At 36.0% G+C, this 27,768-nt stretch overlaps 2 protein-coding genes across 5 annotated transcripts in view; one reads left to right on the forward strand and one right to left on the reverse strand.

The window, feature by feature from the left end:
• Window positions 1-1,613: 1,613 nt before the first annotated feature.
• On the reverse strand, window positions 1,614-23,971 carry LOC124989652 (nephrocan). Of its 2 annotated transcripts, XM_047559599.1 has the most exons (4): window positions 23,870-23,971; window positions 15,430-15,577; window positions 8,462-9,363; window positions 1,614-2,224 (listed from the first exon to the last, which is right to left on the reverse strand). In XM_047559599.1, exons 2-4 carry the CDS (start codon window positions 15,502-15,504, stop codon window positions 1,777-1,779), a joined length of 1,425 nt encoding a protein of 474 aa, XP_047415555.1. In that variant the 5' UTR covers window positions 15,505-15,577; window positions 23,870-23,971; the 3' UTR covers window positions 1,614-1,776. The 2 variants fall into 2 exon arrangements, with proteins under 2 accessions (XP_047415555.1, XP_047415554.1); XM_047559598.1 differs by lacking the exon at window positions 23,870-23,971 and having other exon boundaries at window positions 15,430-15,618.
• Window positions 23,972-24,483: 512 nt separating this feature from the next.
• The window catches only part of Gopc (golgi associated PDZ and coiled-coil motif containing), a 45,289-nt gene continuing 42,004 nt past the window's right edge, over window positions 24,484-27,768 (forward strand). For all 3 annotated transcript variants that reach the window (XM_047558408.1, XM_047558410.1, XM_047558409.1), the window contains exon 1: window positions 24,484-24,984. In XM_047558408.1, coding sequence (XP_047414364.1) covers window positions 24,697-24,984 — 288 coding nt within the window. In that variant the 5' untranslated portion in view covers window positions 24,484-24,696. The remainder of the gene's footprint in view (window positions 24,985-27,768) is intronic.

Raw genomic sequence — 27,768 nt, forward strand, 5'->3', positions numbered from 1 at the left:
GAACACTATAGTTCTAATGTGTTAAAAAGAGGTGAAACTCCAAATAATCACAAGAAAAATCATGCAAAAGCTCTTATATCTTAAAACTTCTGTGTTTTGAGGGTACATGTTTGTGTGCTAGGGAGTACAAGAAACCACAATTTTAACAACATTCTTCTCCAAGGGGTGTCAATTTTATAAAAATTTGAAGGAAGAAAATATGAACATAAAGCAATAATGCAAAATTTGCATGAAATTTTAAGTTAAACATGACACTCTGGAGAAATTTCTCTATTCTTGTAGCATTTTTTTTCATCCACAAAAATCTCAACTATTTACTTCCTCTGCCATTAGGAGTATTTTGATGGAAAACTTTGTTAAGTACAGCAGTAGATGAATCTTACTAATGAGAATAGAAACTAATTTTGGATATGGTTTTGAGTATATTCACAAGTAGATTGAAAGATTGTATCCATAAATAGATTGAAAGAAAAAAGTTATTCTATAGCCATATTGCTATACAAATAGGCAACTCTCCAAAGCATGCAGTGAATCAAAAGGAAGGCATTGTGGGGATTGTGGTTAACTCAGGAAAACAATATAAATGAAAGTACAACTCTTTTCAGGAAGGCCCTTTTGGAACACCTGTGTTATTTAAGATACCAATTGCGTTTCCCTTTCTGTATTCCTGTTGGTCTTGGTGAAACTATCAAACAGATTTTCTATCTCCTAGCCAAGAGGCACACACACATGTGAGTCAGGCCAGGCCAATTCACTGCTCCCTTTGAGGACAGGAATCTTGAAAGGAGGGAAGCAGACACCAAAAATAGTGGAAAGTGCTTCATTCTGTAGCATGAGAGCTCTTGAAGAAGCTAAGGGTCTCTCCATGGGGCCCTGGGGCAGTTCTGATCCCTATCGCAGTTTGGATCTGAAATCTCCCCAAAGGCCTATGTGTCAAAGGATTGGTCCCCACCCTGTGGCAGTATTGGGAGGTGGTGAAACCTTTAAAAGGTGGGGCCTAGTTGGAGGAAGTTAGGTCATTGGGGGTGTGCCAATGGAGGGGATATTGGAACCTTGACCTCTTCTCTCTCTTTGCTTCCCAGCTGCCTTGAGGTAAACAGGCCTCATCTACTATGTTTTTCCATTATGATGTGTTGTTCTTACATGGGCCCAAAGCAATAGGCCAAGCTACAATGGACCAAAACCTCTGACACCATCAGCCAAAATAAATCTTTCCTCCTTAGAAGTGTTTATCTCAGGTAATTTGTCATGGTGACAGTGACTAACACACTGTCTGTGCTTTCCTTTTCAGTTTTCTTTTGATTGAGCTAACCCAAATCTTCCCAGTAAGTTCTTTTATGCTAAAGTAAATCAGAGACCATTTTTATTGCTTACAGCCCAATAGCCTGTAGTGTAGGCCTATAGTACCAGTTTCATATACAAAAGTCATCAAAGTCATCACTTATTTGATAAAATACTCAATTTGCAGGAAGTTTTAGCTATATAAGATTTTATTTGACACTATCATTTGCCTAGGTTTCAGAATAAAACATAAACAAATTACTTTTAAAATGGAAAACACCTTCTTTATTTTTTTAATTAGGAAAACACCTTCTTACCATTGTTTCCTTCAACTTTACTCCCCACCTCAACTTATCTTAGCCCTCATTGCCTTCATTTTCAAAAAACGAAAACAAAAACTATGAAAGAGAAGTTTATATATCTAAAGTATAGAATATTTCTGCTTAAGGGATTAAATGTTGAAAATTGTTTTCTAAGCTGTAAACAAGATCATACTTAATCTATTTCATAATCATAATCATCATCATCCATGCTGAGTTTGATGCTGGAGAAGTCTTCCTGTTTTGATTTCTTTTTGACCTCTTTGCTTTTCTCGATCAAGTGTAAGTGTTGCTCGCATTGCTTCATTATCTTCTTGGAAGACATCCAGCTTTCCCCTTGTCGTTCCGCTGGGGCTGCACACTGTCCTCCCCTCACATCTGTGCCCTTGGCCTTCAGTATCTCCCTGACTCTTAGGAGACTACAGGTGCAGTTCCACGGATTTCCATCCAGGTACAAGTGCCTGAGGCGAGGCAGACCCTCTAAGGCTTTGAGGTCCAAGGCAGAGATCTTGTTGTTCCTCAGGTTTAGAACTTGAAGCTGCTTGAGATCCTTGAGCTCCCTCTCAGCAATATCCTGGATGGCATTGCCTTTTAGGTCCAGCCTGGCTAAGGTCTTGGGGAGCCTGCAAAGTGTGGAGACAGGATGTGAGAGGAGGTCACAACCATCATTCCACAACCACGAAGGTACACAGAAACTGAGTATCACCTGCCTCTTCTGTACAGTTCTTATCAAGTTAGGAAACAAGCTTTAGGTTAGAAAGTTAAATATAAGCACCAACTTGTCTGATCCTATAGGTCTTTAACTCTTTTTTCATGGGTCTGTCTTTTTTTAAAAATCTAAAATTTTAATCTATTGTATTAAAATAACAATTGATAAATCATCATAACTGTATCTTGTCAGACACAATGAAAACAAAATTAAAACCTAAAAAATCAAGACAACCTGTATTCCTGGCTTCCTTGCATACACAATTTGTGACCAGACAGGGCCAGCCCTTCAGTAGGCCCCGTAGGGGCTGCTCCTGGAAGACAATTCAGCATGATGGGAGGCTACTCCCAAGAAGACCAAGACAGGAGGGTGCAGCACCATGCCTGCAAAGCTACCAGAGCTACCAGACACCTCAGGCCATAGGTCTTACTTTTTAACCCCCTGATTTTTCTGGTTCCTAATCATAAAACTCTTTAAGGTTTTGATTTATAAGATGAAAATGATTAAGATGGTAAATTTTATGTTAGGTGTATTTTAACAAAACTTTAAAAAACCAACTGAGTCATATGTCACAAACACAGGACCCAACTTGGAAGGACTGACTCCCACTGCCAAATTTGGGATAATGGGAATATCAAAAGGGAACAGCAACTGTAAATTATTAAAACACACTAAACAAATTAAGATTCATGGGAGGTCTATAGCAGTACTTGAGAAAAACAGAGAGAAAAGGGGAAAAAAGAAAAAATGTTCTAAAATATTAAGTGGAAAAATATATAGTTGAATGACCCCTAATATGTGAAAACAGATTATGTGCTTATGTCTAGACATGGTTCTGACTGAGCAATTGCAGATGAATTTAATTTTTGACATACTAAGTTTTCAACCTTGATCAGTTTTTGGTTTATAATAATTGGCAGGGGGTAGTTTTCCTAATACTTTGAATATCAGTTTGACAAATGTCATGCTAATGCCTGTTGATAAAAAAAATTTTCAAAAATCAGAATGAACTGGAGACTATTTCTGTTACATTATTTGCATATAGTTTGAGTACATTAGATAGACCTTCATATATTTAGTATTCAGAAACTTATGGTAGACCTAGTTATATTATTGCTATATGGAAGAGAGAAAACAAACAAGTTTAACCATAATATATGGCAGTATTACCTTTTGCTTGTCATAGTATTAATCTTTTATGAATTTCATTCCTTAAAGTTAGTGTATTTGGATTATTGGCAGTTAACCTAAATTTTGGCCTTGGGTTTTCTTTCTTTCTTTTTTTTTTTTTTTAATTAAATTGCAAACTATGCAGTACCTAAACACACAGAAGCATTTAGACTTTTTTAGTACAGTCACACAACACCTAATGGGAGGGTACATCCTATGAAATGTGTCATTAGGTGATTTCATTGTGCGAACATCACTGTGTACTTAAAAAACGTAAGTCAGCAATGATATCACTAAATGATATAATCTTTTGGGACCATTGTGGTATATACAATCTATCCTTGATAGAATCATTGTTATGTGACACATGACTGTATTTAAAGCCTAAATTATTTAAAGTGTCTTCTTAGGTGGAATAATTTACCTAACAAAGTAGATTAATTTACCAGGGGAAAATATTCTATACTGAATGGTTTGAGCATTAAATTCAGTATTAAAGTTAATCTTCAAGAAATACAATTTTATGCATATACCAGTTTATAAAAGGTGAGTCTCCAAAAAAATATATGGAAAAATCTCTTACACATAGTTTTGTTTTGTTTCTTCCCTAAGGAAAGATGAACTATTCATAGACTTTAGTTGTAACAGTAACTAAGACTCCACTTCCATTGCAGAGGACAACAGGACCTAATTGGGGAAAGACAGTGGAGTAAACTGAGGAGTCAAAAACATCCCTACTTATTAAGACCTGTATTCTATCTTGGGTCATTCTATTTACCAGTATATGGCTTTAGGTAAGTTACTGATGTTCTTGAAGCTTTTGATTTTCTACCCTAACAGATGAAAGTGCTCACTACACAGAAATTACATATGTTAGCGAATAAAAATTAACAAGCCAATTTTCTTTGAAACAAATACAATTATTAAGTTCTGGCTATTTGTAGAAACTGTACCTGTTTTTAGGTATTCCTTTTTCTTTTCTTCTTCCCTTCCTTCCATCCTTTTCCTTTTTTTCATGTTTCTAGTCAACTTATAGCCAAAATGACATCATAAGAAAAAATACTAATTATTCTGGTTTTATAAAATTTGACAAGTTACTTATGCTTTATTATAATTTATCTACATAAATCTGATTCATATTAAAAGGTTGTTGTGATTTGAAGGCAAATGTGCCTCTAGAAATACCATCATATATTCTTTGGGTTTTGCCATTAGTGGGGCTTACATGTAAATAAGATTAAATGGAAAGCTATTCTAAATTTGAATTAACTAAAGAGAGAATAAAGAAGAGATGATGTAACTTCTGTTTGTTCACCGAGAAGCAGACTGGTGAAACGTGAAGCAGCAAAAAGTGAAACCTATCTGGGCAAGGTGGCGCATGCCTGTAATCCCAGCAGCTCAGGAGGCTGAGAGGAGGATCAAGAGTTCATAGCCAGTCTCAGCAACAGTGAGGCACAAAGTAATTCAGTGAGACCCTGTCTCTAAATAAAATACAAAATAGGGCTGGGGAAGGAGCTCAGTGATTGAGTGCCACTGAGTTCAATCCCCAGTACAAAGAAAAAACAAAAACAAAAACAAAAAAAAGTGAAACCTAGATCTTGGGCATTCTAAATAGTAAAGTATTGTTGACAGTAGAGTAAATCACAAAGGTGGGATCATGAGGTGGCTAAAACTCCCTGGCAATGGAGTTAAACTACTGTGTTTAAATCCATTTATTGAGGATATGCATGGAGAGCAGGCTGTGCCTTACTCTTAGTTACTCCATTTTACAAAGCAGTACTTTGTGATTCTATCTTGAGTACAAATGCCACTGCAAAATCCTTTAATCCCTGTTTGTACAAGTAAACAACCACCATCAGAATAGCACAATCATAAGACAAAAACTGATAAGTAAATTGTGCTCATATTTAAAAAAAAAAAAGACAACCTGTGAACTTATTAAATTAAATCAGAGACATACAGAACCTGAGCATAGCAAACCCATATCAAGGAAACCAGGCACATGAGCTTATTAGGCATACCAGATCCCCAAATAATGCAAAACCCTCATCTAAAACATATAAATGGAGAGACACCCTTATCTAAAACACATAAAAGGTGATATGGCGGCACACACTGACCGGTCATCAGATCATCTGGTGAACACTTCATGAGGCCAGCAGGCAACACTAACTCCTACTTTATCTTTGGAGCTTCTGCTCAGCTCCATCTCCCTGCTTGCATAGCCTCTTTCCAAATTGCCTGCCATCCAGACACTGTCCTAGAATAAGTTCTATGCCCTGACAGCACTGTGCCCTGAACAAGTTCTTTGGCAGGTTCCTAATTTTATCTGACTACCTGCAGTGATTCTTCTGCTTTTGAATCTGCTGTCAGTGTGGCCTTTTAAAACCCTGTAGCTGTCTTAACCCTTTCTTGCCCTTTCATAACCTATATGCCATTATGTAAAGTGTGATGTGTGACTTGTGTGATTTGTGACTTGAGTGTTATAGATAATAATAATTAAGATTGGAATAAAAAACCCATAATTGCTAGCTCTTTTGGCTACTAAATGACCCATGAGTACTCAGTGAATTTCAACCAATGAAAGTGATGTAGCTTGTGACTTTATTGTTATTCAATAAATTCTAACATTGTGGAAAGACAAAAATGTGTCCTGTGCTAATGGCATAGCTCTCTCATGACAATGAATTTCAACAGGTTTCTTAATACCACTAAGTCTTAGTGTCCTAATTTGTAAAATAATAGGTCAAGCAATGAACCTACTTTTATACGATTGTTGTATAGAGTAACAAAGAATAGCAAATGTATCCAACTTCATTGCATTTTAGCAAGCATGTAATAAATGCTAGATATCAACTTCTATTATTGAGGCAAATTCATATAAACACAAAATTTATTTATGTACTTGAATATGTGTGTTTCCCAAACCATGTACTATTATCTTCTGGATGAAATGTAAAATGGCAGATGGTAGGAAAAAGAAAGGGTTTGTAGAAATCCTATTTGTAATAGGAGCAGGTTACTAATGTTTCTAGACAACTGAGTTTTATAGTACATATTTTATGTATGAATAAGCACGCAAATAAAAAGTTGTACTGTTTAAAGCTCATAAATAAAAGTTTTTAAACTCAAATATAGGGAATGAATACTGTTATGTTTTTATTCTTTATCGGAGGAAAGCCACAGAGAACATTTTCTGGATCATTCTCACTTTCCAGTACAAAGAAAAGCCAAGAAGAGGGGATAATGGTGCTGGGGGTACTTAAAAACCACAGGAATTCTGCTATCATAGCTAGCCAAGGTCCTTCATGGGACATAAAGTTGTGTTACTTAACTTAAACCTCATGAAAAGCCCACTCCCACCTTACATTGCTTGCTCCATTGTCCTTGCTGAGTGGTTCCCAACCCCAGCTGCAAATTAAATTCATTTGAAGAGATTTTAAAAAATACTGATGCCTGGGCCCCAATCCTGGAGCAGCTGATTTAATTGGTTTGAAGTAAGACCTGGGCACAAGTATGGTTTTTCATGTTTTTCTAGATATTTTATTGTGAAGTCAGATTTGAGAACTATAGCTAGCTGCAGTTTGTGATTCTATTATATACTCCATTGAGTAAAAGCATTGTGTGTTCTCTAGTCCCTTATAAACACACAAGTGCTCTTGTAGGAGTATATAATTAAGCTATTTTCACTCACTAAACTTAGCAGGATGACTTAACTCAATGCCTTCTAAAAGTCACTGAGTAGAAAAGTTCACTGACATTTTGCCCATGGTTGTCACAGCCTGCTGTCATGTCCTCATATGATAGTCACTTCTTATCCCCTGCTTTATGAGTTTTTTATTTTATATACAACTTTTTTTTTTCTTCGAGTAGGAACATTCAGTAATATAAAATAAGGCTAGTAATAAAATTCTTAAGTAGCAAGTATTTGGCTTGTTCTCGCTTTAGGGGCTAGTGCTGGCGGTTCTTCTGTTTAGGACACTTTTCTCTAAAAATAACTTTGTGGCTAAATCCCTCACCTCCTCCAAGTCTTTGCTCAAAGCTTACCTTTTCATAATGGTTACTGTGCTTACACTAATTAAAATTGCAGCCATTCCACCTTCTATACTGCAGACCTGGTATATTTGTGCCTTTTTTGTTGTTGTTGTTATAACTATAATACCTAACATGGTCTAAATATTATATACTTTACTTGTATTTTACATTTATTGTCAGTCTTCTCCTGTTAGAATTTAGGTTGTACAGAACCGCAAATTTTATCTCTTTTCTTACATTTATGTGTTCCAAGTACCTGGTACTTGGCATGTGGTAAGTGTTCAAAACAGGAAGAGAGGAGGAGGAGATGGGGAGAGGGAAAGGAGAGAGGAAAGAACAGAGAAGAAGAGAGCTAAAGAGATACCTAAGAACATAAGGTAAGGCCAACACAGATGGACTCACCCACTCATGCAGACACATGAAGAAATAAGCAGAGCCAGCTTAATTAAGCCCTTTAAAGGTCATAGCACTGAGAATATGGGGCTCCTCAATAAATAATTCAAAACAAATACAGAATTGCATTGTAAAGTTTCAATTTTCCCCCATAGCTATTACCTAAATTATTTAAAAAATATAAATCTTACTGTATATGATCCCTCAATTTTTCCTGGTATCTTTGCTTTGCTGGTGGCCTCTCATGCCCAGCCTGCCTGTTGGTTATCTGTATAATACATACTTAGAAGCCTTGATGCTTTTTACAATATCATCATATTATTTTTGTCTTTATAGATATCACCTGTCAGAATCTTGTCCTGTGCACAAGATAAATTAAGTTAGTGCTAGATTTGGTTTGAGAGCTGGAGATTTCAAACCTCCGGTTAAAATTTCTATCCCTAAGCCCTTGTTATGTTTGCTGACTCATTTCATTGTTTGTGAAATATGCTGATATGTCCCAATCTTTGGAAAATGCTTATGGTAGCTACAATAAATGACAGTACTCACTTACCTTAAAGGTATAGACAACAGCAGGTTCTGCTCCAGGGCCAGGTTGGACAGCTGAGAACACCTCTGAAGGGCTCCAGCTTCGAACAAGCTGACAACATTGTTGTCCAGAAACAGATGTTTCAAGTCTTGTAGGTCCTGAAAGTCTCGTGCTGTAACTCTCTGAATCTGATTATTGCTACAGTCAAGCTTTTGTAGTCTTACTGGTAGTCTGAGGGGCAGTGTTTGAAGCTGGTTTTGGGACACCTCAAGAGTAGTTAAATTGGTAAGGAGCTGTGCCCCATCAATGGAAGAGAGGAGGTTCTCTGACAAGTAAAGATGGGAAAGATTCTCCAAGTGTTTCACATCTCGAAACCTCACCACTTTGAGCTGGTTTCTCTCCATCTTTAAAGATAGCAAGGATTTGGGTAGATTAATAGGAATTTTAGTTAGAAAGTTACCACTGAAACTGAGAAACTGCAAAGACTGCAGAGAAGTAAAGAAGCTACCTGATATAAGATGTAGCTTATTATTCTCCATGCTCATGTGTTTCAAGTGGGGAAGAATGAGGGGTTCAGTTACAGACTCTATGTTGTTATCATCCACCATCAAACTTTGCAAACTGACAAGGGAGGAGAGCATGCTTGGAGACAGGGAAGAGATCAGGTTGTTTTTAAGTTCAAGAACTTTCAATTTTTTCAGTCCTTCAAAATCTGATCCATGTAGGGCATATATTGAATTATCATTTAGTTTCAACACTTCGAGACTGGCTGGGAGAGCACTGGGGACTCGTCTTAACTTATTTTTCCAGAGTTCTAAGGTCTTCAGGGTACTCAGAATTTTGAAGGTGTCATTTTCTACAGACTCTGTTCCACTGGCCAGAAGAATAAAATCTTCCAGCGACAACATTCTGGTGAAGTTAGATTGCTACAAAAGAGATAGGGACAAGGAAGGGGGGGAAAAAGATTATAGTGAAAAATTCTGTATAAATTATCATTATGATGCTAATGATAATCCAGATTTCCTTTCAGGTTCTAATTAAAATTATCTCTTGGAAAAGTGTTGACACTTAGATCCTGTTACTTTTATTGATGATTGTGAACATCCATTTAAGGTATCAAGAATATCCTAAGCACTTTCACACATTATTAGACGTGTAATATTGGTCCACTCTTAACTGTGTATTCTCTGACCTCACAACTTTGCTTCTAGGCAGAAGTGTTTACAAATTGCATAATGATTCATTGTGTAGTAGAGTGCTCTTCTGTTTTATTACCTTATTATAGCCAGATATTGAACAATCTATAAATCTTTCACCAAACTATTAACACTTGGTAATTCTAGGGTGTAAGATTACAAAGGATGTTTGATTGCTTGGATTTTTGAAATTATGACATTTTAAAAATGTTTTCCCTTTAAAAAAATTAAAAGTAAAACTTCCAAATGTTCCAGATTCCACTATCAGTAGGATATACTTACCTGAGAAACATTTTCAACTATATTATAATTTGGAAAATGAGCTCACCTGTTTCCTATCCCCAGTTTGCACATTACCAATGAAAAGATCCATAAAGAAACAAATTTGTAAATGAATCTCCCTCCATCTCTAGAGAACTTCATTCATCCAAATATTCCAGACCTAACGCTATTCTTCTCTATTCTTCTCCTGGAATTTACATAATTACTAAGTTTGATATATGTCCCTCATGTTTTGCAAGTTCCTCTATCTCTCTGCATGTCTGCCAAACTCCTAACTTGACATCCACCTCTTTTATCAATGATACAATATTTGTATTTGGTTGCAAAAGTATGGTTGTGTTTAAGAAGGTTTTCTTCAGGTTGCTAAATAGTCACAAAATTTTCAACGTGTTGTAGAATTTGATTTAGCTGAAATTTTCAGCACACAACTGTATGAATTTTCCTATCCATGGTTTCTAAATATTTGATTTAATTATGCAGTTGAGTCCTTTTATAATACCAATGTGTGACTTAACACCTTCAAAGTGAGTTAATTCTGTATCACATATTTATTGTAGGTATCTATATTATGGAAAGACATATGACATGTATTATGGTACATAAGCATCTTCTAATATATTATTCTTTTAGAAAGATTCCATAAATGGATGGGATTAAAATTTTCATAAATGGAAGTTTTTACTCTTAATTTTTTTGGCAGCTGCCTTGCATTATATATTGCTGCTAATATTTGACATTTTCTTATTAATCAGAATTAATCAGTTGTACTAATTTGTCTAGTCCAAATAATGCTTGCAATTTTATTCTTGCATTTGTTGAATATCTGCAACTGCCAAGTGCTTTTGTTTTTGCTTGCACTACACAGGCCAGGCAAGCACTCTACCACTGAGCTACATCCCCAGTCCTCAAATGCTTTTTTATATGTTATCATCCATCTGCAGATAATGTTGTAAGTTTGGTATTGTTAACACTGGTTTCTAGATAAGGGTATTAGGAAATAAAAGAGTCAAGAACTGAACAAGATCTATGTGACTCCAAAGCGTTTCCTTCCTTGGCTTCACCATTTTCTACTGCATTTGGCCTACAATTAATGGTTTTTTTTTGTTTTTCATTTTTTGGTGTTTTTGTTTGTTTTTTTAAACAGACTCAAGATCTGAACACAATCACAAAGTTTTCAAAAGACATATTTTAGCGACTAATAAGTCTAAACCTACCATTTCAGTGGTAGATTTCAAGTCACAAAAAATTAAATGATCTGCTTAAGATGCAAGAGATCTTTAATCTGTTCTCCATTCTGAACTGACTTATCTTTCATGTAAATTCAGAAGTGACTGTCGTCATGGATCTTCACTTCTTGGACTGCTGAGCTCCCAAAAGAAGAACCCGGTGTTACTAATACTTTCACTGGTATCCAAGTGACAAGAACCCTGAAAGATTGCTAACTATGTGGTCTCAAAGGTGACATGAATCTGGACAGGCAATTTATTTTGGGACTAGACAAAGTGTGATGTTAAAGTTTCTCTGTTTTCCTTTCTATTTATGCCATATAGTGACTGAGGGAAATCAAAACGTGCCTTCATATTCTTACCTGAATCTAGAAGCTAGTTTTTTTTCTTTAAGCAAAGAATACATGTTCATTTTCTTTTTGTCAGTCAATAAAGACTAGTTTTAATTACTAATATTAAAATGGCTACCGTTTTCTAAGTATTTACAAAGTTTAATCTTTATAAAGCCTATACATAGCATTATTATTGCTTTTTTTTTCAGAAAGGGAAACAAAGGCTTAATAAAGTGAAATCACCTGTCCAAGCACATCCTGCTAGCAAGAGTATAAAGTCATGGTGTCACAAGCAATGAAGAAGATACCCACCAATTTTCAACTTTTCTGTGGGTTTTACAGAGCTATTAATGGGTGGAAGAACCTGCCAGATCTAATTTTTCATTTCCATGGCCTCAGCAATGCTGTACTCACAAGATGTGGAAAAAGATGCTTTTGCCCTTAGAGCTAACCTTGGAGCTGCTGGCAGCTTATTCAATGTTGCTTTAAAAAACAAGGCAAGTAATATCAAGTACAGCACAAGGTTGCTCCTGCTGGCTTTCTGACAAAAGGCTTTGTTTCTAGTTTCAATTCAGTGCAGGCTCTACTCCAAGCAGTAGAGGGCCACACACCTTTCTTGGTCTTCTTATCAGTCCAATGTACCACATACCCACAAAGATATGGCTTCAGACCTGTGTAAACCAAGCCAGCGAAGAGTTTGTAAAATAAAGTTGGAATTCAACTTTTGTTCTGTATAAACAATCTTAAAATTCTGGAAAAATATGGAAAGAAAATAAAAATAATCCATAATCCCACTACTTGTTATAAACTGTGTTTACATGTTTCTTACCAAGGAGAAGTTAGATGCAGCGTCGCCTCTCTTACAAAATATGTAAATAGAATCATTTTAATTGTCTGCCACATAACTACATTTGCTTTTGTCCTCTGCCTTTGAAGAGAATATATTAATTTGGTTTGTGTGAATAGTAATAGTAAGGCATATTTAATTATGTTTTGCATATGTGGACACAAAGAACTGAACTGAACTTGCATGCTTCAAAATAGGAGTGGCTTGGGTAGGTTGAAATATGAATATTCACAGCTGCTTTATTCATAAGAGCTAAAAAGAAGAAACTATTCAAATGTCCAATAGCTGATGAGTGAATAAATGATATTTAGTATATACATATAATGGAATCCAGTAAGCCTTAAAGTGGAAGGAAAGTCTGATAAGTGCTACAACATGGATGAAACTTGAGGACATGCTAGGTGAAAGAAGTGAGTCACAAAAGATCACAAATTTAGAGGAAAAGACTAAATTAAGTTTGGGATATGTGGTTTTGGGATCCTTCTCATATATCTAAAAAGTCCAGTTGACAGCTGGATAAATCTGAAATATGGGGGGAAAATCTGTATTAGAAATTCAGTTATGGGAGCCACTGTCACTTAGATACAATGAAATCACCTAAGGAGAGTGGGTATAAGAAGAAAAAACATAGCTGAAGATTCAGATTCCTTGAAGAAACTCCAAAAAGGGAGGAGCATTAGAGGAAAGGAAACCTACAAAAATGGTATAAAAGACATATAAGAGAGGAATAATGAGGACATATAAGTGATAAAATCAAAATGACTGAAATGAAGTTGAAAAGAAGATAGGTACTTGTTTTTATGAGTTCAAGAAAGTGTGAAGTGTCTCATACAGTGTGACTATGACACAGTGAATTACACCGTTCTGTATCATTGTGCTGTGCCAATATAAAAAGTCTGTATGAGAAATCTTTAAAAAAAGTTCATATAGCTAAAGTCTTTAAGAATATCTAATGTGCCTTCAGATAACTATATAAATAAACATGCTCTGGAAAGAATGATTTTTTTCTTATTTCTGAAAAATAGAAAAATAAGCATGCCATGTTTTGATTGTAATAGTAATACTTTTAATGTGAATATTAATTTTTTTTAACCAAAAAAAAAAAAAAAAAAAAGAAAGTGTGAAACTGGGACATCAGACCAGCCATGCACATCAATGTTAAAGGTGCCCAAGAAGATGCTGGTCTTAGGATGGGAAGGAGGACTATGAACAGCAGGAAAGGGACCAGAGACACAGTATAAAACAGAAAAACAAAGAAAGACTATTACAGCCCAATGGGATGCACCTCAAAGAGGTAGGAATTTTTATAGATAAAAGTGTAAATAAAATCTCTTTTTTTCCTGAGGGCAAAAACTATGAATTTTTAATATTTTATATTCATCCTCAAACACAGCATTCATGGTCCCAAACAGTTGATTTATAGGAATAAGTCACATAAACATTTTAAATTGTGATACATATTTATTAACATAAACATAATTATATATAATTTTTATTAATATTAATATAATGATTCATTTTAAGGCACTTTTTTCCTATAAGTCAAGGTACTTGATTCTGTAAGTTCAGACCAAATAAACAGAACATACAATGTATTCATCAAATACAAGTGAAATATGGTCATTTAAAACCTGAGCATTTTCAAAAGAGAAGTATCATTGCTCAGGGCTTTTTATTTCCTTAATAAAACAATTCTGTCTTTCGCTCGTCTTTCTAATGTGATCTGTCCTTCCAAGAGACAAGTTGTGTAAAGTTAGGGGAGTGGCAATGCCATGTTTTAAGGAGCCTAAATCAATGACAGACCGATCCATTCAATAACTGATTTTTGATGAGAGGTATAATTTCATCTTACAGGTTACAAAGTGGCAGAGTAGAATCATTATTAGGCTTAGTTGACAGGCCAGTTCACTGACAGATCAGGTGAAATGTGTTACACCTTCCAGGTGTCTTGCTTAAATTGCTTGACCTGAAAGGATCAGACTCACTCTGACTTTAGGCACTACAGGGCCAGAAAAGGAACGTAAACAGATGGAGATGAGGCAACTATGACTATTAAACCTGGACATAAATACCATGGCACATATATTAAATTCTGATGACTAATGAAAATGTTTTAACCAAATGCAGAAGGGGATTGTCTTTATTTGATAGAAGAATACATCTACTTCCTACCTCTCTGTACCTGACTAATTAAGAGGTATTTTCTCAGAATTTGGTTCTGTGAAGAAGTAGCAGCAAACAGGAAAGGGAAAATCAAGAGAGTCACAGAATGCTCTATCTAGAAGAGGCCTGAGATCACTTACTTTGGCAAAATGTGAGGCCTGAAGATGTTTTTAACAACTTGTCAAGAGTGACATCTCTAATTATTGAGAAAACTAGAATGAGAACCCTAATTTGTTGATACCTTTCAAAAAAGCAAAGATCAAACATAAAAGTTCTTTTGTGTTGTAAAAGTTAGAAAAATCTATAGCATTTTTCACAGTGTCCTCTGGATAAATGAGCATAATTTAAAAGTCATAATTAAAAACACACAGAATGAGATCTGTAGATAACCTGACACAACAAAAACATATTTCTTCTGTATTGGTTTCCACAAAGACAGTGATACCTGACTGGTATGTGAATTTGTGTGAATTATTCTGATATACTGAGCTCATCCTGATAGCCTTATGGTACTCTGTCATCTGCCATGCATAGCATAAAATAAAATGTTTTCCCTTGAAAGGTCAAGGGATTCTTAATTCTGGGTCATAAAATGAAAATATGCTCTTTTTTTGTTTGTTTTGTTTTAAAGAAATAGGCCCTTCTTTACTTTTACTTTGCAACAAAACAGTTTAAATTTTTTCAAATATTGAAATACAATATTATTAATTATAGATTATGGGTCCCCCCCCCCCCCGCTTTTTTCCTAAAAAGAAATACCCAGAGGTTTTTCTACTGCCATCTCAGTAGTATAGAGCAAGCAGGCAGCTAGTACAACTACCCTAACTTGATAACTAGCACTTTTCAATTATGATATCTAAATCAAATTTAACAACCCCACACTCACCCAACACTATGTCTCACAAAATAAAACTGCAGCAACTTGAGCGCAGAATGACGTAGTTACCTGGAGGTGCTGGATTTTGCTATGGCTAATGTAGAGCCTCTTGGTGGTGGGAGGAATACCTGACGGCACCTCCATCAGTCTGTAGCATTGCACCGACTGCACAGAATCACAACTACATCTTCCTGGACAGTTAGGACTGAAACCATCACTAAGAGAGAACAAAACAAGAAGGGCATAAAGCAGCTGCATCTTCCAAATCAGGGGCTCTCAGGTAGCAGGCTGGAGTTTAGGTGATGTCTCACTCTTTATACCATGAAATCTGATCATAGAATCTTATGAATGTGTACTCTGTCAATGTAAGAAGACAGGAAAGAAAAAATTCTCAATTTGTCCGGGTTAAAATGTTAGCAACCATGACAAAGGGGAAGAGGCTTAAACATTGATAAGCTGCCTTAATATTTGTAGGTGAGCAAAACCCTGTGTTATTTATGGCTTGGAAGGCTAATCTGCAAACACCTCTATTATCTGTAGTTTCCTTGTTTTGTTAAACGTGACACTAGGGAATTAGTGGGAAAAGACAAAGAGCTGTTTTATAGTGGGCCATAAAACCTTTGAATTTTCTGTGACCCTATATTAAAACCATTTTTGTAGGAGTGAAACTGGCAGGTGTTTTCTTCTCACATTAACTAGTTAGGGAAAATAGGTAGGTTTTATATTTGTTATTGTTGTTTTAGGAACATTTTATTGCTAGATGAAACAATGGAATACAATGGAGAGCTATTTAGGGTCACAGATAACTTATTTCATTCATCTATCATTTGATCCATCCAAATATCATATTTTAGAAAATATCTTTGTCATTCAAAAATATTGCTGACCATGTTAAGAACAAAACATCTTTATTTATAATAATGGTAGAACAGGTCTCTAGTTTTTTCAAGGTAATTTGTCAGTCCTGAAACCTCACTGACTGCAGAGGGGAAAGTTCACTTGTATAGGGCACTTCTTTGTTGTGGCTTTTTGTCTTGCTCCCAGTATACCTGCTGAGACTTTTGCAAAGTATTTCAATAGTGTGCTTTAAAAAATAAATGGTTAAAAAAGGAAAAGCATTTTAAGCAGAAAATGTAGATAATGTAGAGAATCCCTTAAATGGAAGAACTAAATTTCTTCCTGATAATGAGCCTCAGCTGGTTGCTCCAAAGAACCAAAATGCTTTTTAGCATTGAAAACTTCTGTAGTCTCCTCTTCAACCACTGCTATAATTGTCAGTTAAAGCTAAAGCTTCTTTGATCTGATAATCAATTCATTTCATTTCTAGAGTAACAGTTTTATGTGCTTTTCCAAAAAGACTTTTCTACTCCCCCTTTCTGATGCTTTTTCCTGTTTCTTTTATTTTTCTTCTTTAACTATCAGAGACATGGAGTGATAATGATGATTCTTTTCTGTCAATATTCTTTCTACAATCTTTTGTATTGCTTTTTATCTCATAATAGAATTCTTCTAATTTTTAGAATTTTCAAATATCAAATAATGCTCAATAAAATAAATTTTGAAAAAATGGCAAGGAAGAAAAAAAAAAATACCTTTAGTCCTATCCAAAGTCAAATATTCTATTTCTATTTCTATTTCTTTTCTATGCCCAGGCTTTGAAAAGACAGGAGAAATACTCACTGAACATTTTTTTGTGAGTTGCTAAAAAGGCAAATTCATGTTACATGAAATAAAATACCTATAAAAGTTTATCATCTCATCTACAACCAATAAGTTTTTGTTATGTAGCATAGCAGTGAGTTCTATTTTCTCTTCTTGGTGACAATAGGATTCTCTTTCCTTTGAGCATAAGTTTTTCTTATTTTTATGATAATTCTATCAGCTTTATTATAATTTTGGCATAATTTCTAATATTACACTGTATATAGTTTTATCTAATCAGGTTGTGAACACTCATATATAACTTTATATTCTACTCTCTTCACTATTATAATATTTTTCATATTATTTCATGGTGTTCACAAACTTGAATGTCTGAATAATTCTCCATCAAGACTATTGCCCATAATTTAATTTTTAACTACTAAATTCTTAGGTTGTTTCCCAATTTTGCCATTGTAAATGTAAATAACTTCCATCAAACAAATTTCAGGAAATCTCTGACAGATACAAGAACTGTGTTTCCCAGACTACACCTATTTATTTACATTGAGAATTCAGTTTTTTTTTTTTTTTTTAAGGAGAAGGCAAAGTTTTATTGATACTATAAACTGCAGAGAAAGTATGATATAGAGGTACAGCCTGAGTTTTTGAAGGATTTGCATGTTTTGTTATATCTGCTTTAAAGGTGACAGGCTCCTTTGCCTGTTTACTGTACTAGGAAGTAGCCATAGAAACTGCCACCATTAACCAACTTCTAGCTTACTTTCTACTGATTTTTGGAGTTTTCACATGGTGATTAAGAGCCAAGGGTATAAAGTTCAGGCTTCTAGCTCTTCAGCTCAAGAGTACTTTGAAGTGTAAGGCATGCAATCCTTTCCTCCCAAAGAGTTAACACCACCTAATCTGATTATTTTTATTTGGTTTCTTTGATAAGAAAGCAAATAATAGAACATGGGTGTCTTTCTCAAGTGTGAAAACGCAATGACTCAACCAGCAACTCTGTTCAAAATAAGCTCAGAATCTAGGTTTATTCTTTCAACACAAGAAAGATAGCAATCTCAAGCAATAAGTTCTGAATTTGAATTTGGATTGGATTCCTGGTTCAGATTCTTAAACCAGCGGTTCCTTTGAACTTATTCTTCCACTTTCCCTAGAAACAGTTTTGATTGTCATAAAAATGTGAGGGAAGGGGAATCATGCTACTGTTCTCTAGTAAATAGTGGCCAGGGATGCTGCTAAACACTTTTCACTTTTCACTGAGCAGGATAGCAAGCCCAACCAAGAATTTTGCAATGGTGCCATTGTTAAGAAACTGTGAGATGAACACAATGTATATATCTCTATGAAATAGGTATTGGTGTTTCCTTACTTATTAAAAGCAAAAGGCAAGCAATAACTGGCTAAAACCCTGAAGCTACCTAATATCATGTGTACTATTTTGGAAGCTATTAATGAAAGCGTATTATACCAGAATTTTTAAAAATCTGCAGAAATCTCAATTTTTTAAGGAATATTCATGTTTTGCTCAAAAGGAAAATTTAACATTTTTGTTTGATGTTGATGAATTTTTATTAGTTTCCTAGAATGTCAGCACTGAAAGGAACCTTAGAGATCATCTAAATCAATACCCTCTTTCCTACTGTCAATGGGAAATTTAATTCCAGGAAGGAAAGTGACTAATATAAATTCTTTCTGACCTGATACTGGAATCATCAGCTCATGATTCTGCCCATAAAAAGGATCAGAAAAGCTAAACAGAAGGCTTTAAAAAATTAAAACCTCCCTCAGATAAAAGATACTATAATGAATTTTTTAAAAGTATACATGATTCTTTTTAAAGGTATTTGCTTATTTTGGAGCATGTTGCATGGAAAGTGTAAGTTTAAAGTAAAACAGAAAAAGAAATGCTTCCATTACTTAAACCCCTAACCTTCATTTTTATCTCCTATCAAATGCAGATAAAAATGAGGGAAATAATTTCTGTGTTACAAAAAGGAAAACATGAAATGGACCAAGGCTTGTTTAATCCATGTACAAAAAGTATAAATGATAGTTGTATCCATTTGGCTTATTGGTTGCAACAAAAACAAATTTTGGCCAATTAAGCAGAAAAGGAAATACTAGGAGAAAACTGCATAGTACATGGGAATACGGGAAAAATCTGAAAACAAATTTGGGAATGGGCAAGAATAGAAAGAAGTCTACCTTGCCAGAATCACAAGCAAAATTGCACCTCAGTCAAGTGGGGACACCACTACTACTGCTAGGACAGAACTTTGATCACCTGGCCTCTACTATAACCAGAAACTGAATACATTCATTTTAACTGCTGATTAAATTGAATGCTCCTATCTCCACTTTCCTCTTTACTCCCTAGCAAAGACAATTCTGATCACTACTTCATTATCTCCCCGTTAAAATTCCAGGTAGATGATTATAGTTAGCTGAGCCTAGGTCCAGTTGTCACAGAACTGGAAAAGCAATTGACATTTCCTGTACATTATGGAAGGAGTCTATCTCCCACCAAGGAGATACATAAGGTAGGGAATTCCCTAATAGAGGAAGGGAGTTCAAATACAGACAGTCCCCATATGTAGTGATAAATTTTCACCAGAGAAGTCTTTTTTTCTTCACTCCCTCTGTTCAACATCGCCACAAGATCCAAACAATTTTTGAATGAGTCACAATCAGAGACAAAATAAGTCATGTTGTGACATGACTTTTTGTGTAACTGTTTTCACTATAATTTTCTGATTTGATAATTTAGAAGACTATACAAATTCTTATCGATAATGGAAAGTATTATATATTTAAAAAATAATTTTTAGTTGTAGATGGACACAATACCATTATTTATTTTTATGTGGTGCTGAGAATTAAACCCAGTGCCTCACATGCTAGGCAAGTGCTCTACCACTGAGCTACAACCCCAACCCAGTATTCTTAGATTTTTAATCAAAGTGCAAAGAAAAGATAATTAATGTTGAGAGGGTTTAGAATGAACCTGTTTGGGAGGTCCCTGTAGGACTAATCTATAAGAAACATAAATGACAGAGGCTGATGGAGGTGTGTGTGTTTGATCTGTAAAGTCTGACAATCTGAGAAATAAACAGTGACTTGACAGTAGATGAAAGAAGAGAATCAATGACTTGTAAACTTTGATATCACTGTTGATAAATGGTGGTTTTCAATAACACTGAATCAAACCTGGAGCTGTGGGAAAGGATAAATGTGAATGTAGATCAGGCAACTGTGGAAAAGCAGTTACAGTTAATCTTTAATTGTGTAAAGTAATAGAAATGTAGTAATAGGGATCAAAATAACTTTGTTTCTAGATTTGACCATACCATAGAAAATGTAGTATCTAGTAAATTTTAACTCTGAAATGGGTAAAATAATTCTTGAAATCTAAGTTATGCTTGATTTGTTAGTCAAAGAAGCCAGATCATTATTAAATAAAGCCCTCTTTTTTTGGTTGAGGAAAATATTCCTTGAATTTTAGAAATTAATGTGTATTTTATAAATATCCCTAATCCCCAAGACAATATTAAAGTCTATGTTACTATGTTCTCTAGCATGTATCAAAAGTATGTCTTGCAAAGTGACTGTAAATTTCCTATATATATTGCTGGAATATCTCATTATTGAAGTTATTCCACAGTTATAGCATTCCTGCCACATTCCAGATCCTGTGTTAGCACCTGAGATTCCAAGATAAGCAAGATACAGATAAGCAAGTGGTTTATAGTCTAGGGGGCTCCAAAAGAATATGACAATTGCTATAGCAGATATTTGCAAAAAACTAAATAGTGATGGAATCCATAGCTTCATATGAGAAGGAAGAAGGTGTCTAAGGAACTCTTAAATTATTCCACTAAAATTCTCAAGTTTTATAAACAAGAGAGCAAAGCTATTCCTTTATAATAAGAAAAAAAAAAAAAAACCAAGGAGAATGAGGATGATAAATCACTTTAGAATGCCCAAATTTACTTCTTTATTTCAAATTATTGGCAAACATATAATAAATTTAATAAATATAAATAATACATATAAGCATAATATTCCAAGATTTTCCCACAATGCTCAAATAAAGTGGCAGTGAATTTTCTTGACTGTAGTTATTCATCATACATCTTTTTATAACCACCAATAGCACTTAATACACTTTTTTGATTTTTCTTCTTTTTCTTTTTTTTTTTTTTTTGTAGTGCTGGGTATTGAGCCCAGGGCCTTGTGCTTACAAGGCAAGCACTCTACCAACTGAGCTATCTCCCCAGCCCTTGATTTTTCTTATAGAGTTACTGGAAATTAAATGAAACAAGTGAAACAGTATAGAACCTGGAACACAGAAGAGGTGAATAAACTAATAGTCTCCCTCTGCTTTCCAAGGTGGGCATATGTTGTTTACTGTGTCTTTGAAATTAATTGTGCTCTACAAGTATTTTTATATCTCACAAGTAATGACTAGTACCTATCAAGAAACTGTTAGCATCTTCTCTCTTCCTTCATTTTCCTCAGTCTCCACCCTATTTGTTCTTAATGGCAAAACTGTTTAGGGATAAGACTGTCATATTTTAATTATATTACATTGTTTTATATCACAAAAGCATAACTTGTGAAACAGATTTTTGAAGTTTATGCCAATCCAACTGCAAATAAAAGTGTCAAGATTTTTTTTAATCTCTTGGAAATCAAATTGTACAAGTATTGCGATTAAGTACAATTCCAATTTCCTGAGGTGAAGACCACAAATGTAGATAGAGTTCACTGACAACAGATGGCAGCACTTGAATACCAAGCCCTCTTTTACACTTCCATGTTCTGCTGTGACTTGCAGAATTGCAAAACCTTTCGGTGGGCTAAAGATCATATTAGAGCACCTTCGGAGCACTTGAAATGGTCATGTAGTAACAAGATGGCAAGTACAGACAAATACAGCAACTTCTATATAGAAGGGACAACATGACATGAAATTATTCTGAAACACAGATAGTGTGACTTGTGCAGTTGTAACAGAAGTGGAGCTGGGTTCTGCAATTCTGAAAATAGAGGTATGCGTCAAACATCACAGCACTGGACACATGTGAATACTTAAAGAGCAGCTCAGCTGCACCCACACAATATAGTTGGAAGTTGAATGAAGTTTTTCAAAGATTATATTCAAGTGTGGGCCATGTACACTACAGAGTCATAATAGAAAATGGGTATTCAATTACTTTTTGTTAACATTTCTTATAAGTTATTAGATTTGTATATAGCTTATAACTGGGAAGAACTTTTTGAAAAAAATCCTTTGGAACTCATTTGCTAATTTATTATACTGGAAACTTATACAAGAAGAAATGGATTCCCTCAGTCTTCTATATCCCATGGTTAAAGACTTTGGAGTAAAAAAACTCCTAGACTGAACCTAAGTCTGTAGCTTTCTAGCTGTGTGATCTTACCAAGATACTTAAGCTCTCTGTGATTCATTTATTAAAAAGTGATGATATTCACCTCACAGGATTTTGTGAAAATCAAAATAAAGCATTTAGCACAATGCCTAACACATATTACATACTCAATGATTAAAATTGTTATTATTGAAGTTCTATACATTTCCGTCCCTTTGCCACAAATTTTTAACTTTTTACTTCAAGTTCCTGAAAATGCATTGCTAAATATAGAGAAAGTGGCTAGGAGTTTGGTAGCTCTAGTAATGATTCTTGCAAACACTGCAGATGAAAATAAAGATAATTTTGGAAGAGAACGGAGTGGGATGCAAATTTTAGTTTTATATTGTTTATGGTGTACTAAGACCTGTGTGAAGGTCCATTTTTAAGTTCAAGGCAAGGATCTCGTGATAAGTTTTGTGTAGCTAAATTTTCTGAAGCCAGATAAGTTTATTCCTTGATGCTAACCAGCAGATGAAGTAACCAGAGTGTAAACTGAAGCCATGATTTCTTGTTTCTCTTTGGTGTTGCAGTTGACGAGGGGCACAGAGTACAGGCTTTGGTTGACTAATTAGAAGGGTCTGTCCAAAGAACAAATCACAGAAGATTCTGTACTCGGTCCCAAATACTAACCTAGGCAATGCAGGAAAGACAGTTCCTACCAGCCTACTCTAATCAGACTGGTTTCTCCTTCCCTTTCCAGCACTGTCTACCCTTGGACAAGAGGGTTGAGAATGGGTAGGCAGAATGCAAAGAGCAGTTGTTCAATGCTTCTAAATGTATGCAAAATTTCAAGTTGTAGTTGTTACCCTCACTAACCTGAGCTCAGTTTGAGTAAAGGTAATGTCTCATTAGTTTTTGTGTCCTTATTGCCGCAAGTGGGGTCTGCATTCAATGACTTTATGACCATATGAATCTTCATTTTCTTCTTTTTCCATATTTTATTGGTGTATTATAAACATAATGGTGGGTTTTGTTGTTGCATAGTCCTGCATGCACACAATTTGGCCAGTATCATTTTCCAGCATTTCCTCTTTTCCTACATATATTTGCTTTTCTGAAATGTCACGAGTGGGAACCCTGTAACAGTTTTTCAAAAAATTGCACCAAGGCGAGAGCGGTGGTGCACGCTGTTAATCCCAGCAGCTTGGGAGGCAGAGGCAATTTAGCGAGCCTCAGCAATTTAGCGAGGCGCTAAGCAACTCAGTGAGAACCTGTCTCTAAATAAAATACAAAAAAAAGGGGGGGGAGGGGTGGAATGTGTCTAAGTAGTTATGTGCTCCTGAGTTCAATCCCCCAGTACCCTCCCCTAAAAATAATAATTGTACCATGTAAAGTAGTTGTTTTAGAAATGTGTGGCCTATGGTGTAACAAGATTAACACCATCTGCCAAGCACTAAAGCTGAACATTTTACCTTAGTGCTGAGTGAAGTAAATTTCGGACGGCAGGCTTCCAGTATGTGATGGGTTGTAAAACATTAACCCAGGTCTATCTGATTTTAATCAGCAAAACCTGGTAAGCCAGCTTCAATGGGCAGCTTCAGGAAGTTACTAACAGGAATGTATGGCAGGGCTTGCCAAGAAGAGCCTGTGTATCCACCCACCCCACCCTAAGCAGGAACTGGAATAGAAAAGGTAAAACGTGGCTATTAGCGCATGCTCACACCGCCCTTCTCTGCTCTCCCTTCTCTGCCCCTGGACACCACATCAACTTTCCCTGGAGGTTTTGGAACAGGTCCCGTCCACTGTGAAGTCAAACTGGCGGAAGCCATTACTTTCTGCGACGTGGACGCCCTTCTCTCCCTCGGGTCTTTCCAACTTGGAAGCAGGCACCATGCGCCTCCATTTCTCTAAGAATAGAAGCGAAGTTTTGCCAGTTGTCAATATGGCCGCGGACAGGCTGGTCCTATGCCGAAGCCTGTCATAGGCCAAGGTCGCATCTCGGTCCCGCCCACTTGGTCCCTCCGGGCTGCGTCCGTCCCGCTCTTCTCTACGCATGCGCAGCGGGGGCGGGTCAGGAGGTGGGACGGCCCGAGTCTTCCGTGTGCGCCGCCGCAGCTGCCTCAGCCTCGCTGCTCCTGCCACTGTGGGGCTGCATTGCCGGCGTTAGCAGCGCGAGGGGAAAGGAGGGACTGACGGAGCGTGTGTTCGCGCGCTGGGGTCCCCGTAGTCCCAGCAGTTCCCCTCGCGTGGTGTGGGTGGCGAGGGTCAGCAGCAGTCGGGGGAGGCCCTAGACGGCGCCATGTCGGCGGGCGGCCCATGCCCGGCAGGAGCCGGAGGGGGCCCAGGGGGCGCCTCCTGCGCTGTTGGGGTCTCCCCCGGCGGGGTATCCATGTTCCGGTGGCTGGAGGTGCTGGAGAAGGAGTTCGACAAGGCCTTTGTGGATGTGGATCTGCTTCTGGGAGAGATTGATCCGGACCAGGCAGACATCACTTATGAGGGGCGACAGAAGATGACCAGCTTGAGCTCCTGCTTTGCGCAGCTTTGCCACAAAGCCCAGACTGTGTCCCAAATCAACCACAAGCTAGAGGTGAGTCGTGGGGGCTGGCCGCGATGGCATTCAAGCCCAGGCTACTGGGGGGCGTTAGATCCCATTTAACGCACCAGTGAAACGACCCTAGAAAACTGCCCACTGGGCACTTGGGCATCGAGTGTGATGGGAGAGTGCGTATAAATGTGTGTGAAGGAAAGGAGTGAGGTGAGGTTGGGGGAGAAAACGATGTGACCGACGTGTGGGTGTCGCGAAGTCCTGTCATCCACCTTAAATATCTTTCGGAGGAGAGAACGATTTAATCTCCCTCTTGGTGTTACATTGGCAAACCTATCAGGTTCTCTGTCATGATACCTTAGCCCACCATTTGACATTTGAGTTCTGTTTTCACATTGATAAACCAGATTGGTGTATTTTCAGACAGAGACTTATTTTCATTTTTAACCATCTTAGGTCAGCGTCTGTGATTGCACACAGAGACATGCATGAACTATTTAGGAGGACCTGATCAAAAGCTCTTAGGAAAATTCAGTGGAATATATATTGAATAGAGTCGTTGTCTTTCTTGGTTTACATTCACAGTTAGTTTTTAAATAACAAGCAGATATCTCCAGAGCTCCTTGTAATTATTCAAATAGCCTCTAACATTGAGGCTTATGTGTTCATACTGTATTTGCAGAAGTCTGGCTTTATTTTTGAGAATATTTAAAGAATGATCATTTGCTTTAGTCTCTAGTCCTGGGTATGAATGTTGGTGGAGTATTGGTGATTACAAAACAAACAACAAAAAAGCGCACCACATCGTGGAGAAAATTAAATTAGGGCATAATTACAATATTTAGCAATCATGATTGATTAACATTATTACATAAAGAACACTTTTTAACTAGGCAATTTAGAGAATTTGGTTTTCATTTTAACGTATATAAAAATGGGATCATCAGTGTTGTGCAAAGCTCTTTGAGTATTGGCTTTCTTAAGAAAAATCATCATTTCTACTAATTATAATTAATTGAGAATGCTCATTGCATCCAAATTAAGATGTATGTCAGATACACATTCTCTCCTGGCTTAGTGGTCAGTGTTCTTTCTTTAGTTATCTATGAAAAATGTATAATTAACCACTGATTAGCATAGATTTACATAGGCATGATTTTGTGGGCTTTTTTACTGAGAGGACCATTCCTTTCTTCCATCCCTTTGGAAAAGGTTGGAACTAAAGTGCTGATTTGAAGGCAGTCACTTATTGTGGGTAAATTAATATGTCTCTTGATTTCTTGATTAGTGATAAATTCTAGAAAGTAGTTACTTTGTCAGATAGTGAAATTGAATTTGATGATTTTTAGAAGTAGTACTTTAGTTTTAAAGAACAAAGATCAAGAGTAGTTTTTATCACATGAGAACTTTCATATCATTTACAACCTTGAGTATCTATTGGGGATAAATGGCTTTTTAAAAGTGAAACAATCTCTAATTTATTTTTTAAGTAACTTAAGGAAAATAAACCAATGTTTTTGATGTCGGCTATAAAATCTAATTTTGAAGAAAGGCTCATTCTATGAGTAGGAGGTAATACCCTCTTTTTAAAAAAATCTTTAAATATTTAATTGCGTGTTCAGTTATAATAAATTATGCATATTCTTTTTTTCAGAAATTATAATTGCATATTCTGATTCCATGCTCTAGCTTAGGTGGTAGCAGTATTTCTCAAACTAATAAATGCTAGCAGATCACAATATGAGCATGGTTTGTCAGTGGACATTAAAACCCTGATTGATTGAGAGGCCTTAGAAAATGGTGAGGAGAGACACATAAATTAGATTTTTTTGTTTAATAAGTATTTTCAGTTATAGCTGATTCATCTGTCTTTGGTGTTAATTTCTACATATACAGCATATTATATAGTTTTCATGGAATCACTTCTATATTGCAGTGGAAGGGCTCATTGTCAGCAATTCTTTTCCAAATAGACCTTGGGTATACTATCTGCAGAAGTTGAAAATTTTTATTAATTTTCAGAGATCTTGAAATTTTTTTTTAATTTTTTTTTTTTTTAGTTGTAGATGGACATAATACCTTTGATTTTTTTTTTTTTTTTTTTAATGTGGTACTGAGGATTGAACCCAGTGCCTTGCATGTGCTAGGCAAATACTTTACCTCTGAGCTACAACTGCAGCTCGAGATCTTGAAATCATAAACCGAGATTTCTTTGCTTTCTTACTTAATTTCGTATTAAGCAGTTGAATTAATTTTATTGTTATAATTACACAGATATTAAGATGAAATATATTAGGCCACTTATAGTTTGTATAACAAATGTACACCAGGTTCCATGGTTTTAAAGATTAATACTTTAAAGCTTGTTGTCATAGTAAAATAGTTTTATATTACCAAACACAGATTCCTCCATGGTGTAGGTAACATATATTTACGTTGGTCTTCTGTGTCCTCCCAGATCACCACTTCTTACCCAAGGCTTGTGTGTTTAGGTAACACTACACTTAATTTGGTAGTTAGAAAAACACTTTTGCTAGGGTGAAAAAAACCCTTAAGTTGTGAATTAAATACAAATGACATCCATATGACTGGTTCCTGCCAAAATTATTTTGGGGAAGAAACATATCAATAAAGGCAAGGGGATGGCAGAGAATACCAGAGGTGTTGCCATTTCAGATTACTTGTCTGTCTTGAAACTTCCCACCTGCTTGAGAATTCCTTCTGCTGTGAGCCACTTGGTGAGGGCTGAGCTGGAGTCACAGGCCCTAGTTGGGGTTGTAGTATTGGTAGTAATAGTAGTAGTAGTGACAGCAGCAGCTGTAGAGG

Source organism: Sciurus carolinensis, chromosome 7 (assembly GCF_902686445.1).
Source record: "Sciurus carolinensis chromosome 7, mSciCar1.2, whole genome shotgun sequence".
Lineage (NCBI taxonomy): Eukaryota > Metazoa > Chordata > Mammalia > Rodentia > Sciuridae > Sciurus > Sciurus carolinensis.